General features: G+C 41.5%; 2 protein-coding genes across 6 annotated transcripts in view; one reads left to right on the plus strand and one right to left on the minus strand.

Moving 5' to 3' along the window:
- The window catches only part of LOC139063599 (zinc finger protein 585A-like), a 70,826-nt gene extending 51,751 nt beyond the window's left edge, over nt 1-19,075 (plus strand). For all 3 annotated transcript variants that reach the window (XM_070545952.1, XM_070545951.1, XM_070545953.1), the window contains 2 exons: nt 11,904-11,979; nt 16,011-19,075. In XM_070545952.1, coding sequence (XP_070402053.1) covers nt 11,904-11,979; nt 16,011-17,905 — 1,971 coding nt within the window. In that variant the 3' untranslated portion in view covers nt 17,906-19,075. The remainder of the gene's footprint in view (nt 1-11,903; nt 11,980-16,010) is intronic.
- On the minus strand, nt 11,411-13,969 carry LOC139063622 (uncharacterized). Of its 3 annotated transcripts, XM_070546016.1 has the most exons (3): nt 13,535-13,969; nt 13,191-13,419; nt 11,411-13,119 (listed from the first exon to the last, which is right to left on the minus strand). In XM_070546016.1, the coding sequence occupies exons 1-3, from the start codon at nt 13,718-13,720 to the stop codon at nt 13,094-13,096; spliced, it is 441 nt and encodes a 146-aa protein (XP_070402117.1). In that variant the 5' UTR covers nt 13,721-13,969; the 3' UTR covers nt 11,411-13,093. The 3 variants fall into 3 exon arrangements, with proteins under 3 accessions (XP_070402117.1, XP_070402116.1, XP_070402115.1); XM_070546015.1 differs by having other exon boundaries at nt 11,411-13,419; XM_070546014.1 differs by having other exon boundaries at nt 13,191-13,969.
- Nucleotides 19,076-19,536: the final 461 nt, after the last annotated feature.

Raw genomic sequence — 19,536 nt, forward strand, 5'->3', positions numbered from 1 at the left:
GACCAAAGGCGCCAGGATCCAAGACAAAGACCAAAGACAAATGCGTCCAAGGAGACCAACGTCCTAAGGGACAAACCCACCTGTGCTTCCGACAATCAAGTCGACCTACGTTCATGAGGAACAAACCCATCTGTGCTTCCGACGATCGAGCTTCGGGCGCGATCCCCGAAACCAAAAGGGGGAATGTTGAGGGTCTGACCTCATGAGGAAATTACTATGCAGTGATTTTCTCCAAAATGACTGTGCTTAAATTGCTCTGAAAAGCAAATAATCACATCAGCGCCAAGAAACTTCATTTCCCATGATGCTTTTCACACGGAAGCATTGTGATGGTGTCACCGCCTAATACCAGAAACACGTTCTGCGCATGTGCGGGAGGCCATGGAGCTTTCCCGCGAACGAAGACCATAAATCTTCAGCAAAGACAAAGAAACCTCGTTCTTTTGCCCAGGATACCTGGCGGTAAGGACACGCTTGTCGAACGCTCCGACTTCTTTGAGCACGCGGAAGCTCTAAGAGCCAAGTTGAGCCCACGGGACCGCTGATCTGCTCGTTTCTGCTCCCCTCCAGCTGATGTTTGAGGACACAGAATCAGCGGATGAAAGCAACAACTCCATCCAGCTCTCAGAGACGCTGTAAGTGTCAAACTCAGCCCAAAAGAAACTTCGTTTTCTTTGTGTCCAGCTCGTGGAGAAACACTCACGGAGAACGCGAAAACAGCGGAGAAAGCCATCAAACCGATGGAGAACGCCAAACTGCGGGGGACGCTTTGCTGTTTGGTGATCAGAAACTTATTTTTCTCTCTCCTTTCCTTCTTCCGTTTCCTCCATAGTCCAAGATAAGCAATAAAACCGCGCTATTGCTTAAAAAGTAGCTTCGTGTTTTCCTCTTTCGTCCCAATTCGTCCGTCGGGTCATTTTGAAAGAATAAACTGCTTATTAATCATTGTTTGGTATCTTTAGATGTTTTCTGCTTGGCCACGTGGTTAAACTAAAAGATATGATTCGTGATTAATCTTTTGTGTTGTTTCATGATCCTTTGAAATGTTTTGAGTGATTTAAGGTTAAGTTACTACTGATTCTAAGTGCTTTGGAAGTTAAAGTGCAAGTTGCCACCCACACTTTAGCCAGACAAAGGGGGTCAGCCATCTTGTATTCAAGACTCCATTTTGAATCCATACACACACACACACACTACTCTTTTGTGAGAACAAAGGACCCCATTCATACATACATACACACAAAACACCTTGAACATTATTTTGAATATACATCCTTTTATTATATCACATGGTTATTATTCATTTATGTCACTGTTTATTCATTTGACAAATTGTTAATTAAACGTTATAAAATTCAGATTTTCGTCTCCAGTAGCTTTGTTGTGTCGAAGAGAAGTCTCTGCTCCAAGGATTCTACGAACTTCACTCAAAGACTGATAAGAGTTTTGGATTCAATTTTTCCCCGGTTAAAGGGGAAATGGTGCCCCGTATATCTAAGAATATCTTAATTAATTAATAAATCAGTAAATATTTACATATTTACAGAATTTATTGAAGAATCCAAAAGTAAGTTAAAGCTTACAAATTGTTCGCTCCCAATAACCCCAACACAATATATTTTCGATTTATTGCCAAGCCCTACTGTTTACAAATATTTGTTTAAGTTTTGATGCTCCTTTTATTCCATGACTTCTAGGGCTGTAGTGAAGCCTCGATGACGTCGACGGCTCGATTCTAAAAATTTGTCGACGTCAGATCTGGTAGTCGACGCACCACACCCACTTGTTACATCCCCAGGAGTTTGTAAATAGAGGTGGAATCTGCCAGTTTTTCCTCTAGTTCGCCCTCTTCTCCGCCTTCACTAACATCTCCGCCAAATACCGAAGACCCGGAACAACGTCCGTCCGCTACTAGAATCCTTTCCTGTTTTGCCCGTCTTCGTCTCCCGGCAACGGACAACAACTTCCGGGGTCTGATACGCTGCTCAGTCTCTTATCGCAGATGTGGAAAATCACTGGGAGCGTTTTCATAAAGAAGCTTCTTTCAGACATTAGGAAAGCTGTATTTGTGGTAGCAGTCTCTCCTCCATGCTGATCTGTTTGCTGGGTGGTGTTTGTTTATTTAAACTTGGTAACTTGAACTTAACGTTGGTAAAGATACTGTTATCATTTTTGCTAACGGCTTCTTGCGTTTGGACAAGCTGTTACGTTTTGGTTTAGAGTTAATCTTTTTTATGGTGTAGATCTCCCTTTTATTACATTTAGAGTGTTGTGGGTTTTCGGTTTAGTTAAAAATATCACCTTGAGTTTGGTTTAACCACCCAGTTTAGAGTTTGGACCTTTGGAGATCCCAGTGGGACATCCCTAGTTATTTGTACTTTTGTTTTAATTCCCCACAGACAGAATTATTATTATTCCCACCTCTGGATGGAAAGATTTGGTTTTTTTGTAGTTGTAAATAAACCTGATCATCATTTTAACTTTTAAATCCCGTGTTAATGTCCCTTCCTTTTTGCACACGAGCCAAACTCGCCAGGAAGGGTTGTAACTAGGGATGAGCGAGTACACCACTATCTGTATCTGTGTCTGTTCAACCAACTAAATTATCTGTATCTGTACTCGGAATGGGCGTGGCATAACCCGGAAGTGGGCGTGATTTAACCGGAAGTGGGTTTGGTTTACATCAATATATTATTTTAAGTCTGAAATTGATATGGATTGATCAGAAGTTGCTTTGTGTATTGTTTATTTGAAAACTATTTACAGAGCAACCTCAGAATTGAGATTAAATATTTTTGATCACAATAGTGAAGGAACTATTTCAGAACAAGTGTTTCAACAAAATCAGAACATTAATATTTAAGTGCATGGATTAATAAATCTGAACTCATGCAGTAGGAACTAGAAAATATGAAATGCTTGAACCAGACACAACTTTATATATATTTTTAAATTTTAATTTGATTAAACTGATTTTTTTCTTAACGTTCTTGGCATGTTGCCCCACACAAAGTTAAACAAAACAATGTGGATTGTGTGTCTGAGAGAGATAAGAGAGGGTGAGAGGGAGAGAGAGGGAGTAAAAAAAATACCCCGACCGGAGCAGAGGTGACTGATGCAGCACGTCAGCTCTGTCTTGTCAAATGCACCAGGTAAGTTACGAAAAAAGTAACTTTGAATATTCAACCGAAAAAGAGGTGAGCTGAAGAAAACCTAGGGAAAACTGAAGAAACGTGAGCAACAGTGAAGCAATCACAGCGAGATCTGTTTCTGTCTGTGTGTACGTAGATGAGCCGGACGGACTGCGCTTCCGGCCGGCTAGAGAGTTTTGTGTGTAGGGAGGGGCAGGCGCTTTATGTGACTGGCCAATCACAGAGCGTGAAGACAGTCAGTTACCCAATGAGGATTTTCCTTCAGCACGATTACAGATATTTACGAGTTTTACTCGTGTCATGCTCGTACTCATCAAAAATGCTTTATCTGAAACGAGTATCCGGCTCATCACTAGTTGTAACACCAATCGCCTCACGCTAGGGCTGGGCGATATATCTATATTCTTTAAATATCATTATAATTTTTAAACAAGATATAAGATGACTTTATATCTTTATATCGATATAACTGGCCAAACTGCAATGCTAGCGATTAGCCGCTATGCTAGTGACATGTTGCTCCGTCTCTAAGCGGCTATTACGTGTATTCTCACAAGTTTGCTCAGTCTGAGAGCCTCTGGGTAAATGTGCTGCTCTGAACTTTGCATTTGGCCTCCTGGTTTTTAATTACTTGGGGACGTTCAATGCCAACGGAGTTCTGTTTTCCATCCTGCTTGTGCGGAGAAACGAGCCAAACCCCTCCCTCCCCTGTGTAATGAGGAAACGGCTATGGAAAGCCGGAGTGGCCAAATGACCTGAAACATATTTAAAGGTTTGAATAGTAAACTATAGGGTTACCGTTGTTGGGGTTATTAGGAGCGAACAATTAGTAAGCTTCAACTTACTTTTGGATTCTTCAATAAATTCTGTAAATACGAGAATATTTACTGATTTATTAATTAATTAAGATATTCTTAGACATCTCCGGGGCACCACCCTTTAATTAGAAAGGGAAATGAATCCAAAACCTTATCAGTCTTTCTTGAAGTTCGTATAATCCTTGGAGCAGAGACTTCTCTTCGACACAACAAAGCTACTGGACACAAAAATCTGAATTTTATAACATTTAATTAAACAATTTGTTAAATGAATAAACAATGGAACAAATGAATAACAACCATGTGATATAATTGAAGATAGATGTGTTTGCGTGTGATGGAGGATGTATGAATGGGGTCCTTTGTTCTCACAAAGGAGTAGTGTGTGTGTGCGTGTGTATGGATTCAAAATGGAGTCTTGAATACAAGATGGCTGACCCCTTTGTCTGGCTAAAGTGTGGGTGGCAACTTGCACTTTAACTTCCAAGGCACTTAGAATCAGTAGTAACTTAACCTTAAATCACTCAAAACATTTCAAAGGATCATGAAACAACACAAAAGATTAATCACAAGTTAATATCTTTTAGTTTCACCACTTGGCCATAGTAGGAAACATTTAAAGATATTCAAACAATGATAAATAAGCAGATTATTCTTTCAAAATGACCCGACGGACGTGTTTGGGACGAAAGAGGAAAACACGAAGCTACTTTTTAAGCAATAGCGCGGTTTTATTGCTTATTCTGGACTATAGAGGAAACGGAAGAAGAAGGAGAGAAAGAGATGAGTTTCTGATCACCAGAAGAGCGAGGCGTCCCTCACTCTTTGAGTTGACGGTTCTCCGTGTTTCTCCACAGTTCTCGGCGTCGTCCGTCGGCTTGATGGCTTTCTCCGCTGTTTTCGCGTTCTCCGTGAGTTTGACGGAGTTGCTGATTTTTCCAGCCCGGTTCTGTGTTCTTCCCTTCAGCAGCTAGAGCAGCGAGCGGTTGAACAGACCTGATGGCTTGTAGTTTAGTTTTCCAGCGGTTGCGTGGCTCAACTTGGGCACTTAGAGCTTCCGCGTGCTCAAGGAAGTCGGAGCGTTCGACAAGCGTGTCCTTACCGCCAGGTATCCTGGGCAAAAGAACGAAGTTTTCTTTGTTCCGTTAATGATTTATAGCTTGAGTTCGCGGGAAAGCGTCCATGAGCTCCCGCCTCCCGCAGAACGTGTTTCTGGTATTAGGCGGTGACATCATCCCAATGCTTCCGTGTGCAAAGCATCATGGGAAATGAAGTTTCTTGGCGCTGATGTGATTATTTGCTTTTCAGAGCAATTTAAGCACAGTCATTTTGGAGAAAATCACTGCATAGTAATTTCCTCATGAGGTCAGACCCTCAACACCGTTTTATTTTAAAGGCGAACTCAACGGGTGAGAATTGTTGTTCCGGTTCCGTTTTTTTCCGCTCTGATTTGCTATGCTAGTAAATACTCCGTTACGAGTGATTCTGATGAAAAAGTTGAGTTTGTAAGGTGTGGGTTATGGCGACAGTAGCCCGAAAATAACACTCATAAAAGAGCGACCAGAGACTCTGAATCATTACAGTATAATCGCTGATATGAGCCAACACTGCTAACTAATAACTAACAACTAGTTAATAACTAGTTTTTCTAATAACTAATAACTCCATGGTGCATGACCCATGTGATCTTCAGTAGATGCAATTACATCATCGTACATTTAGCTTAACATGATGGATTTTTTTTCTCTGGACAAGACCTATACAATATGGGCCACCTCTAGATGAAATTTAAATAATTTTACATTAATTATAAATATATAATTAAAAAGTGCCTGTGGGACATTTGATACTCCTCTGGCTCTCAACTGTGTCTGTGTGTGTGTGTGTGTTAGCAGACAGCTGTACCTGTGTTACTAAAGCTCAGACTGGTAGAGAGTAGGCACTACGGTTAAAGTTTGACCAGAATCAATACATTTTTATGCATTTAACCTACTGATTTATGTATATAATTTCTCAAGAGCTTGAAGTGAGTTAACTTGTCAACAGTTTACAGGAGGAAAAATATCGAGATATATATCGTATATCGGAATTCAGCTTAAAGATATCGAGATATAAGTTTTGGTCCATATCGCCCAGCCCTACCTCACGCACATAAGTGACCAAAACAAAGCAGCATGGAAACACCGTCTCCATGCTGCACTCCCAAGTTCTACACGTCACCAGAACATAACCAACCGCAATACAATAAAAGCAGTGTTATACAAAATGGAAGGCCTGTAGTGTTTATTCTCTTACCAATTTTTTTGAGGAATTTATTAGATTTTTTGGTTTTTATTAACTGTGCAATTGAAAAATAATCATTAGATTAATTGTCTAAATCAGGGGTGTCAAAGATGCGGCCCGCGGGCCGGATCCGGCCCGCAAGTGGGTTAAATCCGGCCCGCGAGATGGTTGTGTAAACTTTATTTTCATACTTTACAGTGTAGAGTGAAAATAAACTTATCATTGTGAGCAAGTTTTCTCTAATGAGTATAAATAAAACAAAGCTGCACTCAAGGCTCACACAAGAACTTGAATCACATCCTGAAGTTGGCCGCCACTCAGGATGTGACTTCTGATATTGATGTGCTGGTGAAAGCTAAAAGATGTAAAGTAAAGTGAGTCGAATATACTTTAAGTGCTACGTGAAACTGATCTTGCCATGTGATCTGTAAGCTCTTTGAATCACTAAGGAATGTTTTTTTTATTTGTTGATTTTTTAATTTTTTTCAAATTTTCAAGTGCACTTCAGGTGTGGTACTCGTACTACTACACTGTCCTCAGGCTCCAGCCTTGTTTTATATTGATTGTATTAAAACAAAGAAAACAATCAGAAGTTGTTTTTTCCCCGGTCCGGCCCACTTGGGACTAGATTTCCCTCAATGTGGCCCTGAGCTAAAATGAGTTTGACACCCCTGGTCTAAATAGTCATTAGAATAGTCGACTATTCGATAAAATAATCGTTTTAAAAATAATCGTTAGGCGCATCATCTTCAAATCGGAAGAAGAGGCTGAGGACTACATTAAAAAAAATAAAATGACAACCAGCGACAGACAACGGGGCTGACTGAGTTCGGGGACTGCCTGGTCTTATCCCTGTCTCTCCCCCTCTGAGAGGGGAGTGGATCACACAGTGAGGCAAGAACCGAACTTTATATTATTGGTTATGGTGGTTCTAAAAGCAAGTAAGGTTCTATTTTATTTTATTTGATTATTTCTATAAGAGTTCTACGTTATGAATCCTATTTTGTTATCTCTTACTTATATCCCGTTGAATTATATACCAAATGGTTAAGTCTTTTATTACTATCATAATTATTGTTGCACTGATCAGGGATCTCCTGTGGGGGGCGATATGGAACTCTGTTTTTTTTTTCCCCCTCCTACTGGCTGATGCTGACTCTTGGGGGAGTCTACTGTAGAGACGAGCACACCGGAGCTGATATTAGCAGTTGTACGCTACCCCCTCTGGGGATGGAACGTCTTAAGTAACCCAAGGTCTTAGGTTTAGAGGGTTTGGAGCCACGTTTTGTTTGGGGAAACGTGGGGGGGGGGGGGGGGGGGTTGCTTTAGAAACTTCACTCAGTATGATTTAAATCAAGAGTCTTTACTCAATATGAAAGCGAAAGTCAAAAAGGTGCAGCCACGATCCTTTGGCACTATCATACTAAAATTAATCATGATGGGTAGATCTGCTATAAAAGTACTTACGTGGAATGTGCGCGGTTTAAATAACATGGTTAAACTTAAGCAAGTATTAGGCAGAATAAAACAGTTAGGGGCCACAGTATGTCTTTTACAAGAAACACACCTGTTGGAGAAAGATATCAACCGATTAAGAACCAGATGGCCTGGACAAGTATTCTCCTCTGGATTCTCCTCCCACTCTAGAGGGGTCATAATTCTGGTCCATAAGTCGATTCCGTTTCAGTTAACAGAGAAGTATTAGATTCCTCTAGGAGATTTATTATACTGAATGGCACTATAGTTTCAACTCTAGTAAATCTGGTTTGCTTATATGCCCCTAATGGAGATGATCCTACTTTTTACCAGCATTTCTTTTTAACTATTTCCTCCTATACTGGCCATTACATAATAGGAGGTGATTTCAACTGTGTGATTAACCTTGTGGTTGATAGATCAAACACCCATGTTACTCCCTCTCACCAACAAACTAGAACAATGGTTGGGAAATTTATTAAGGACCTCAACTTGATGGAGGTGTGGAGACTATTACACCCTAATAAAACTGAGTTCTCGTGTTTCTCTAGCACCCATAAAACATATTCACGTATTGATTTTTTCCTGATCTCAACAAATCTAATGTCTCTGATACAAAAATGCTGGTATGAAGCTATTTTACTTTCCGATCATGCCCCAGTCATTTTATCTCTTCTACTGCCGAACCTTTTACTCCAGCCACTCCCATTTCGTTTCCAAGCAAAATGGTTGAGATATACAGAGTTCGTAAAATTCATAGATGGGAAGATAAATGATTATTTCACTTTTAATACGAACCAAACAAATGCATCAATAAAATGGGAAGCCTTTAAGGCCTATATAAGGAGAGAAATGATAAGCTATACTAGGAGCAAATCCAAAATCCATTTGAACAAACTAAAGGAACTTGAAGAACAAATTAAAGACTTACAAGACCACTTATATCACCACAATGATGTTGGAAATACAAAAAACTCCTTCTGTTAAAGTCAGAATATAATGAACTCAGCACAAATAAGATAGCTACAAATCTAATGTGGTTGAAGCAGTCCTATTATGATCAAGGGGAGAAGGCAGGGAAGCTCTTGGCTTGGAGGCTAAAAAAAATACAATCAGAAAGAACCATAAACTCAATTATATTGGACGATGGAATAGAGATCACGGATCCGGAAAATATAAAAAACACTTTTGCCAACTATTATGAAAATTTATATAAATCAGAATACCCTAAGAATGAAAATGAAAATGCACAAAACCAGTTTTTAGACCGATTGGAATTTTCGACCCTTCCCGAAGAAGCCAAACAGGCCCTTAATGCTAAGTTGAGCATAGAGGAACTCAGAGAAGCACTGGGTCTTATGAACAGCGGCAAAGCCCCAGGTCCGGACGGACTCCCAATTGAAATACATAAAAAATTTCTGACAAATTATTGCCACACCTGCTTGAAATGTTTAATGAGTCCTATGAAAGAGGCATTTTGCCACCATCTCTGAGAGAGGCATCTATTTCAGTCATTTTAAAACCTGGTAAGGCCCCAACAGATATGAGCTCATACCGTCCCATATCACTAATGTCCTGTGATACTAAAATATTGTGTAAGGCCCTAGCTTGTAGGATTAATTCATACATTCCAAAATTAATTTCTGATGATCAAAATGGATTTGTTATGGGCCGCCAGGCCTTTTATAATACTCGTCGGCTTCTGAATATACTGTGGGATAAGCAATCTGCTACTGACCATGCCTTTTTATCATTAGACGCTGAAAAGGCGTTTGATAGAATAGAGTGGAGATACCTTTTTGAAACCCTTAAGAGATTCGATTTGGGAGGAGAATTTCTGAAATGGGTCCAATTGTTATATACGGAACCGATAGCCAAAATCGTAACAAACAATCAGATATCAAGGCCTATACAACTTGGTAGGTCTACTCGACAGGGCTGCCCACTCAGTCCGTTATTGTTTCTTTTGGCCATTGAACCACTTGCTATGGCGATACGCAATTCCTCTGAATTAACTGGAATAAGAATAGGTCAGGTCGAACATCGGGTATCATTATTTGCAGATGACATCATTCTGTTTTTAACTAACCTAGAGAAGTCGGTTCCGGCAGTGGGCGATGTTCTTCAGAATTTTGGGTACTTCTCTGGGTACAAGATTAATCAGACGAAAAGCTCCCTGTTATTTCTAAATGAAAACAATCCTCATATCCAGACACAATTCACCAGTACCTGTGAAGGCTTTACCTACTTGGGAATACAGATTGTCCCTGACATAAAGAAAATTGTTCCCATTAATTATGACCCCTTGATACAAAAAGTTTCAGAGCTATTGGTAAGGTGGGATGGGATGCCGATTTCTATGATAGGTCGCATTAATATGTTGAAAATGTCAATTCTACCAAGATTTCTCTACTTATTTCAGTCCATCCCCCTATATACCCCAGACTCTATGTTTTCATCACTGAATAAACTTTTCTCCAGATTTATTTGGAACAACAAACGACCCAGGCTACGCCTCTCCCCGCTATACTTACCTTATGAGCGTGGAGGGCTTGGTGTGCCCAATATGAAGATGTATTATTGGGCAGCCCAGTTAAGGGCAGCTACTTGCTATTTTCCAACTAGGGAGACTCCTTCCTGGGTTAAAATTGAGAATACAGGGTATCCGCGGGTCCTTAAAAAGTCTTAAAACGTCTTAAATTTGCTTTTCAAAATTTAAGGCCTTAAAAATCCTTAAAAATGACAAATAATCCTTAAATACAGTTTCCAAAGGTCTTAAATTACCAAAGGCCCACTAAACAAGATTCTTTTATTTCTATAAAAATTTCGTGAATTTCTAGTTAGTGTTCAGCATTTTTTGTGTATGATGTTGGCGTAAGCGGAACCGTACACATTCAGCTGGTTGTGAAAGGGGGCTATTTTTAGATGAGCACATTAGCTGGTTAAGCTAGTTGGAGTTTGCGCCATGGGGAATTTTAATGGTAACTGGATGGCTAATCCCACGTTCGCGATGTGGTTAGCACCAGTTCCAGGCAATAGCTGGAAATTATAGCTTAAATTTAATTTTTTAAATAGCTTAAATTTGGTCAAAGTGGCCTTAAAAAAGGTCTTAAAAAGTCTTAAATTTGGCTCCCTTAAACCTGCAGATACCCTGGAATAACAATATAGGACTGCCATTACAATCTTATGTTTATTCAGATACAGCTAAAAGAATACTGAAAAATACAAAAAACCCTATGGTTAGAAATACGATTTCAATCTGGCACCAAACACATATAGCTTTAAATGAAGAGTCACAACTGTCAGCTTTGTCGCCGATGTGTGTGTGTGTGTGTGTGTGGGGGGGGGGGGGGGGGGGGTGTTGATGTTTTTTGTTCTGTTTTAATCTGAAAATCATAAACATATTTTGGAAAAAAAAAAAAGAAAAAGAATCGTTTACCCCCAGCCCTAGTGACCTCCGTGTTTGCCTTTCACTGATCTTTATTTATTTTTATTTTTTAAATACATGCCCTCTCGGTTCTTTTGTTATAATTTATGTTGTCTGTTTTAGTTGTCCTAACAAGCAGTCTAAAAAAATACTCAGTTCCACCACTATTTAAAAATAAAAAATAATTTCTGTATGTAAAATTGATTTATTTTTTTATCACTCAGTGGTACGATGTACAAGGAAAGAGGAGCAAATTAGGTTTGAGTGATTTTATTTTATTTTGCACTGACTAAGACTCAAATGAATAAAAAAAACTTGAATAATGTTGGTGAGTGACTCAAACTCAATTTAATAAATTGAACAGGGTTTTCCCCAGAAAATTTTATAAGCCACACTTTCCGCTGCTGTTTCTCACAGTATCAGCTGATGGAGGGCTCTAGTTTCGTTGCGCCATTCGTGTCAGCGGACACAGTAGGGTCGGGGAGGGGGGCGGGGCATGACTCTTATCCTGGCGGGTGGCCAAGCAAAGCCTAGCGATCTGCCAGGCATATAAAGCACTGGGGGAAACCCTGATGAATCAATTTTTACCGTCACTAATCCAAACAACTAATCTAAAGTGAGCTCAAACTTTGGAATAGAAACTTGCTGTTGGATTTCGTTTTCTCACCTTTTTCACTATTGACACATTTTCATGTCTGGTAGTTTGTCCCACCCATATTGATTAAACTGTTATATTTTTCGTTGCAGAGCAAGGCTAGTGAGCCTGCACCAGTACCGGCTCCCTCTGCTGAAGCGGGGCTGGTTGGCAGAGGCACTGAAGAAGGTAAAGGCAAAAATCTAATTTGGATGTATGTCTTGCGTGAACGACCTCAAACAAAATGGTTTGAAATAAACAAATACTAATAAGCCCACATAAGAATTATTAATCTATATTCTTTAAAACATGTGTTGTACATGTAGAGGTGTAGTCTGGTTACTTTTAAAAAGACATTAAAGCAAGCAACATTTTGAGGAAAAAAGATTTCAAAGGTCCGACCACTTTCTTTAGGATGCCTCCTAAAGCAGTGGTTCCCAAACTTATTTAGCCGCGCACCCCCTTCTATGTCCCGACCATGTCGACGCACCCCCCCAGCCCCCACATCAGGGCATGGCTATATATATATACATATATATATATATATATATATTTCAGCCATCAAGTTAAACAGACAGGGTTAAAAAAAATATGATCAACCTTTTCCCCCATCACTTTAATTTTTTAATAAGGGGGGTGCGTGAGGTGAAAAGTGTAATGGCTGCGGAGCTCAGAGAAGTCTGTCATATGTCACCATTAGCGTAGCCAGAAACTCATTTGTGGGTGGGCCTAAGAAAAAGTAAATGGGCACAATAAATGTAATTGAAAACAAGTATATTGTTGCGCGTGTGTCCTCCACATGTGCCCTAGCCTCATAATAACAGTGCGCCGAGCTTCAGCACTCTGGCCTGCGCACGCCGATATGTTCCGCATTTGATCTTTTTTAACGGTGTTGGAGGAATCTGAAGGTGGTGAATCATTCTGGCAGATTGGAATTAACACCCTGTCTCATGCAGGTGTTCTGACATTGTAAACCTCACACACAGAACATTGTGGATGTAACTAAATAAATCAAGAAATGATTCCCATTCAGGCTATTAACAGCGAGCTGAAGATCTGAAGTTCAGAGTGCGTCTGTCAGAGGTCAGACGCATTCCAGCGGAACCACGGCTCACGGGTGCACAAGTGAGCACATCTGGGCTTGGCAGAAGTAATTTTACAACATTGGTTTAAATAGCGCCAATAACAAGACGCGGTGACTTGAGCGGCTCATGGAGCTGTGCCGCGCGCGCGCGCACACACACAGATTCAATAGGCGCGCACGCTGCGCAAACTCCGGCAGCTTGAACGTAGCTGAGTTCTTTCATAAAGGGAGCCGGTGCAGGAAATCTGTGGACAGATGGGAGTTAGATCCAACTCGAGGGGGAAAACAAGGAATCTGAATTGTGCGGGGGACTTACAGTCTGTAGAGGGGGGAAAGTAGCTTGAGGGAGGAGTGGTCCGGTCTGGGCTGAGAGGGGATTCCTGAGACTGAGATCCAGAAGGGGAGACGTGGAGGGAGCTGAGTTTGCTGAGATCCAGGGAGCTTAGGTGGGCAGCTGGAGGTGGTTCTGGCCAGGGAGAAGCTGAGAGACAAGCAGGTTGGAGTTCTAGAGAATAGCCAGTCGGGGATGAAGGTGGAGGTTTGATCTGGTGAACGAGAGCAGGAAGGGTAAAATGCTAAATCCAAAATCCAATACACATCTAAAATCTCAAAAGGTCCTAAGAGCTCGAAAATACGGTGACGAGGTGGCTTAGAAGGTACCCAGGTAGAGTAATCATCCAGCGAAGTGTAGGAGTCTCTCAGCTGCTTAAATACCCCTGGCTGGCTGATGAGCAGATCTGCTGCAGCTTGGTTAACCTCCAGACACGCCCACCTGCAGAGGGAAAACTCAAGAGAAAGGGAGTGACAGCAGGAATACACCTCAGACCGTGACACACGTGTTTTCATTTGGTAAACACAGCCACATTTTCACATGACACACACATACCATTCATTGCTTAAACACAAGTAGCCTTTGGGTGAACACTACCAAGAATGGAAAGAACACTGAAGAGCAAAACTGAAAACACAATTGTCGAAAGGCAACACAAGGAATTACACACTGAATGTATGACAGTGCCCACTTTTCTCTGAGAGAAGCATTAGACATCACAAAAATTTTGAGACAAAACATTAATTTTTACAGTTAACCCCCCCCCCCCCACACACACACACACACACACAAATTTTGAGACAAAACATTTTATTTTTACAGTTAACCCCCCCCCCCCCCACCCCCCCACCCCCTTTCCCCCAAGCATAATCATGGGGCATCATGCCGCCGGTCTCTGTCTGGCCAGAGGGCCTCATCAACATCACAGGCGATGTCCTACTGGTCCAAACAGCTCTGGAAGTACCGCCCCGAGTGCCTCATGAAGCCCTGACAAGCCTCAAAGGCCACATCTCTACAAGGCTCCTCCATGGCTTGAAGCAGTGGGACCTTGCTCTGTGGATTCCTTTCGAACACCTTCCACCTCCAGGCTGAGAACAACTCCTCAGTAGGATTGAGGAAGGGGGAATAAGGTGGATGTTATAAAATAGAATACCGTGGGTGGTCCTGAAACCACTCATACACCTGGGTAGCCTTGTGGAAACTTACTTTTATGCTGCAGTCCCTGATTGCAAATTGCTCGCCAGACCCGAAAGTTTGGAGATTTGAATATTTGTGTGTTGTTGATTGAATCTTTGAGAATTTATGTGGAAAGTGTGTAAACCTGAAAATTGTGTGTTGTGTTTTGACAGCAAGGTAATGTGAAAATGAAATCAGAGTGTAAAGGAGGAAAATCAGAGTTCTAATATGATAAGGAAATCTTAAGTAGTGATAAATTGAGTCAAGCAATTGGGAACAGAAGTAGAGGTTGTGAAAATTGTGCCTCATTTTTGCTTTTTGAATTTTAGCAATCGAAAAAAACTGTAACTGCTACAAGTTCTGTGTCCAACGTTTCAATTTCACAGTCTGCCAAAAGTAAGTGAAGCTAACAGCACTTGCTTTATCCAGATGTGTAGCAATACACGTTTTAACTTGTTTATGAATCTGGGGTATGGTCTTGTTGACAATGGAGTGGCGGCTGGGGGCATAACGTAGCGAGGCTCGAGGTGTTCAATTAAGCATCTAAACCCGACATTACTCACCACCAACGGGCTAGTCATCAAGCACAATAAACTGGCATATCTTCTCTGTTAGGGTTAATGCCTTTTTGGTATCTCTCGGGAGATTCTCATGCTTTACAAAGGTTTCAGGCAGCGTTTGTTGTTTAACGCCAGGGAATTGTTTCTTCGCCTCCGTGGTCTTGTGAAAATCCTCATGCAGCTTTGTGTGATGCTTCTTCAAATGCGCAATGAGGTTCGATGTATTAAATTTCCCTGGGTCTGTCCCACAACGGGAAACTTCTCCATGACAAGTGTTGCACTGAGCAACACTGTCTTTTTCGTGCTTCAATGAAAAATACAGTTACAGTTTTGACACATTTTAACGAGCTTCCTCTGCGCCGTGTACAGCACTCTCACAAAGGTTCAGCAGATATGTTTACATTTTTGCCGCTGCGCGCCTTCAGTGTTAGGGAAAGGAAGGGAGGGGCTGACGCGATGCTGCTGTCAGGGTCTGTCATGGATTTTATCAATATGTTTATCAATAACCCATTTCCTGTAGTCGGAGAGAGGAGACAATGATCAACAAGTCAAACAGTTATAACTGTGGCAAGATGCACGAGGGGGGGGTGGGGGAAGAGAGGGGGGGTGAGAGAGAGAGAGAGAGAGAGAGAGTGTGTGTTTGTGTGTGAGTGGCTTGTGTGGGTGTGTCTGAATGAGTTCTGAACTAGTGGGCATGCAGAGAGGAATAGAGAAATACGTATTACATTCATTTGATTGAGTCCATGATCAAGAATTAATAAACATAATTTTATCTCTAGGCTCCACAGTAGCAGCGACGGACGGCTGGTTTGACTGGCTCTGAGAAGCGTTAATCAGAATTTGCAGTTCGCATTTTTTTTCCTTCTACCAATTGCATAGTGATGTCTGGGCTTAAAAGCAACTCATTAGATTCATAGTTATTTGTAAAAGTAATGCATTACCATAAATAGTAATGTGTTTACCAACATTGGTTATGTATACTACTGATTGCAAAAACACCCCTAGGTATTTTGTCTTCTCTTTTTACTGAATATTTTTATGTTATATATTTCTGCTTGGTTCACTGCAGTTTCAAGGAAGAGAGAAGAGACGGATAAGAAACCTCTGCTCTTACATTTCCACAACCATCAAATGAAAGACGGAGGTGTCCCAACCAGCAGCTTGGCTGGGCAGATGACAGCAAAAGTTGGTGGAGGAGCAGAAACTAGCAAGAACCTAGATCTGGACCCTAATGAAAAGACGTCTGATTCTTCAGAGATTGAAGTTGGTGGAGAAGATGAAGATGATGTGAATCTAGACTCTGAGCGTTCAGACTCTGGGCCAGAACCTGGAAACGGAGACCATGGCTGTAATGAGAACAAGTCTTCGAAGTCAGATATTAAGACAGTCAAATCATTTAGCTGCCCTGTGTGTGGTATACGGTTCCTCCACAAGTGGTCTCTTCAGAAACATGTGAGAGTGACAAGTCATTCAGCAGTAAAGTCTTCAGAGTGTTCGGATAATACAAAATGTGTGAAAGAGAAGCAACATGGAGGCTCATGCAGAAAAGTCCAGAAACAACCAAAAATATTTAGCCATAAGTCCAATTTAACCCATCATATGAAAGGCCACACCGGACAGAAGCCTTTTGCCTGTGAGCTCTGTGGATACAGATGTACCCTAAAGGCAAGTTTAAACAAACACATGAGAGTTCACACAGGAGAGAAGCCTTTTGCCTGTGAGCTCTGTGGATACAGATGTACCCAAAAGGCACATTTAAACACACACATGAGAGTTCACACAGGAGAGAAGCCTTTTGCCTGTGAGCTCTGTGGATACAGATGTACCCAAAAGGAAAATTTAAACACACACATGAAAGTTCACACAGGAGAGAAGCCTTTTGCCTGTGAGCTCTGTGGATACAGATGTACCCGAAAGGCACATTTAAACACACACATGAGAGTTCACACAGGAGAGAAGCCTTTTGCCTGTGAGCTCTGTGGATACAGATGTACCCAAAAGGCAAGTTTAAACACACACATGAAAGTCCACACAGGAGAGAAGCCTTTTGCCTGTGAGCTCTGTGGATACAGATGTACCCAAAAGGCAAGTTTAAACAGACACATGAGAGTTCACACAGGAGAGAAGCCTTTTGCCTGTGAGCTCTGTGGATACAGATGTACCCTGAAGGCACATTTAAACAGACACATGAGAGTTCACACAGGAGAGAAGCCTTTTGCCTGTGAGCTCTGTGGATACAGATGTACCCAAAAGACAAGTTTAAACACACACATGAAAGTCCACACAGGAGAGAAGCCTTTTGCCTGTGAGCTCTGTGGATACAGATGTACCCAAAAGGCAAGTTTAAACACACACATGAGAGTTCACACAGGAGAGAAGCCTTTTGCCTGTGAGCTCTGTGGATACAGATGTACCCAAAAGACAAATTTAAACACACACATGAGAGTTCACACAAGAGTGAAGCCTTTTGTCTGTGAGCTCTGTGGATACAGATGTACCCTAAAGGAAAGTTTAAACAAACACATGAGAGTTCACACAGGAGAGAAGCCTTTTGTCTGTGAGCTCTGTGGATACAGATGTACCCTGAAGGCAAATTTAAACACACACATGAGAGTTCACACAGGAGAGAAGCCTTTTGCCTGTGAGCTCTGTGGATACAGATGTACCCAAAAGACAAATTTAAACACACACATGAGAGTTCACACAAGAGTGAAGCCTTTTGTCTGTGAGCTCTGTGGATACAGATGTACCCTAAAGGAAAGTTTAAACAAACACATGAGAGTTCACACAGGAGAGAAGCCTTTTGTCTGTGAGCTCTGTGGATACAGATGTACCCTGAAGGCAAATTTAAACACACACATGAGAGTTCACACAGGAGAGAAGCCTTTTGTTTGTGAGCTCTGTGGATACAGATGTATCCAAAAGGCAAGTTTAAACAAAGACATGAGAGTTCACACAGGATAGAAGCCTTTTGTCCGTGAGCTCTGTGGACAAAGATTTCGCCAAAAGACACATTTAAAGGGACATACGAGCATCCACACAAGTGTGTGTGTGTGAGTGGGATTGAGGAGTGTTGTGATGGGTTTTTATTTTCAGGCTGTTTTTAAAATTCTGGGGATGGGAGGGAATGTGGGGCCTTTTTAATTTGTTAACACTTTGAGTTGCGTGTATTACAGGATTAAGTGGTGTATATAAATAAAGTTGATTGATTGATTGATTGATTGATTTAAATGCAGGGCCATGAACGTGAATACCAAAATCAACAATATGGTGTAACCATCAAGCTTGGAGCAGATCTTTATCTTCACCAGGGTTGAGACATGAGTACCTATTGTTACCATCACGCCATTGAAGCCGGACTTCGTTGTGCTCTAATAGCAGTTAGTCGATGATGAGCTTGCAGTGGGATAGATGAATCCAAGATGGCCTCTCGGCAATCTTTACAGCAGTGGGGTGGTAAGGAGAACTTGAAACGGGCCTTCCCACTTCAGGCAGCGCCAGTTGTCTCGTTTCAGCACCTTAATCAGAACCCAATTTCCTGATTTCACGACCTGTGAGGGCGATAAAGCACACGAGGGTTCTGGGAGATCATTGTTTATTTTGACTTGTTTATCAGTAAACAATTTAACCATCCAATCTGCTAAAGTACCACAGGATTCATGATATGGGGAACAGGAAATCTTCCATAAACCACTTCAAATAGTGTTGGTCCACCAGAGGGAGCTGTTACCCTCATCCACAGTTTTACTAGTGATACACACTCTGGCCATGGACGGCCTGTCTCAGCCACTGTTTTAGCCAATCTATTTTTAATCGTTCCGTTTGTACGTTCAACCAAGCCGGCTGAAGAGGGGTGATAAGAACAATGATGTTTCAGCTCAAACCCTAAGGTTTCAGAGCACCTGGTCAATTCCTCATTCACAAAATGTGTCCCATTATCTGATCTAATAACCAATGGAATTCTGTAAGTTGGAAAAACATGATTGCACAACACCTTTGCCACTGTTAAAGCGTAATTTTTCTTTGTGGGATATATATTTCTGGCCACCTGGATAAAGCATCTATTACCACTAAACAATATTTTGTTTCTTGCATCTGTGATAGTTCAATAAAGTCCATGTGTGAAATGGATAATCAGGTGTTGGGAAGTGTCCCCGTTTTGTTCTTAATCGCCCTTGAGTAGGAATGGGTACCGAATTCGGTAGTTTTTAAGGTACCGACCGAGCACCGATTCACTTCATTTGAAACGGTGCCTCGTTTTGGTACCCGTCCTTCATAACGAGAACTTGCCAAGACAGCTGCGCATGCACAAGAGCGTTATGTCGTCGGCCGCTGTGAGCGAGTTGTAAACAGAGCAGCATGGTAGAAATAACGCACGCTAAAGCTTGGGTCCACTTCACTAAATGTGATGGGTAACTGGGTGATGAAACCAGCGACAACGATCTAAGTGAGACATCCTCATCTTAATCTGCTCCGGTAGGTAAATAAAATGTTTAAGGTAACGGTAGCTTGATATGTTAGCCTCCGTTTCGCTAATGGTGCGTTCGCTTTCTCCTCGGAACTCCAAATTACCGACTAGAAGAACATGAATGCGC

The sequence above is a fragment of the Nothobranchius furzeri genome, chromosome 17 (genome assembly GCF_043380555.1).
Source record: "Nothobranchius furzeri strain GRZ-AD chromosome 17, NfurGRZ-RIMD1, whole genome shotgun sequence".
Lineage (NCBI taxonomy): Eukaryota > Metazoa > Chordata > Actinopteri > Cyprinodontiformes > Nothobranchiidae > Nothobranchius > Nothobranchius furzeri.

Coding starts and splice junctions, on each gene's coding strand:
- LOC139063622 (XM_070546014.1), bottom strand. CDS start 13,720: ATGAAAACACGTGTGTCACGGTCTGAGGTGTATTCCTGCTGTCACTCC. Junction 13,120..13,190: donor CTTTCCCCCCTCTACAGACT/GTAAGTCCCCCG, acceptor ATCTGTCCACAG/ATTTCCTGCACCGGCTCCCT.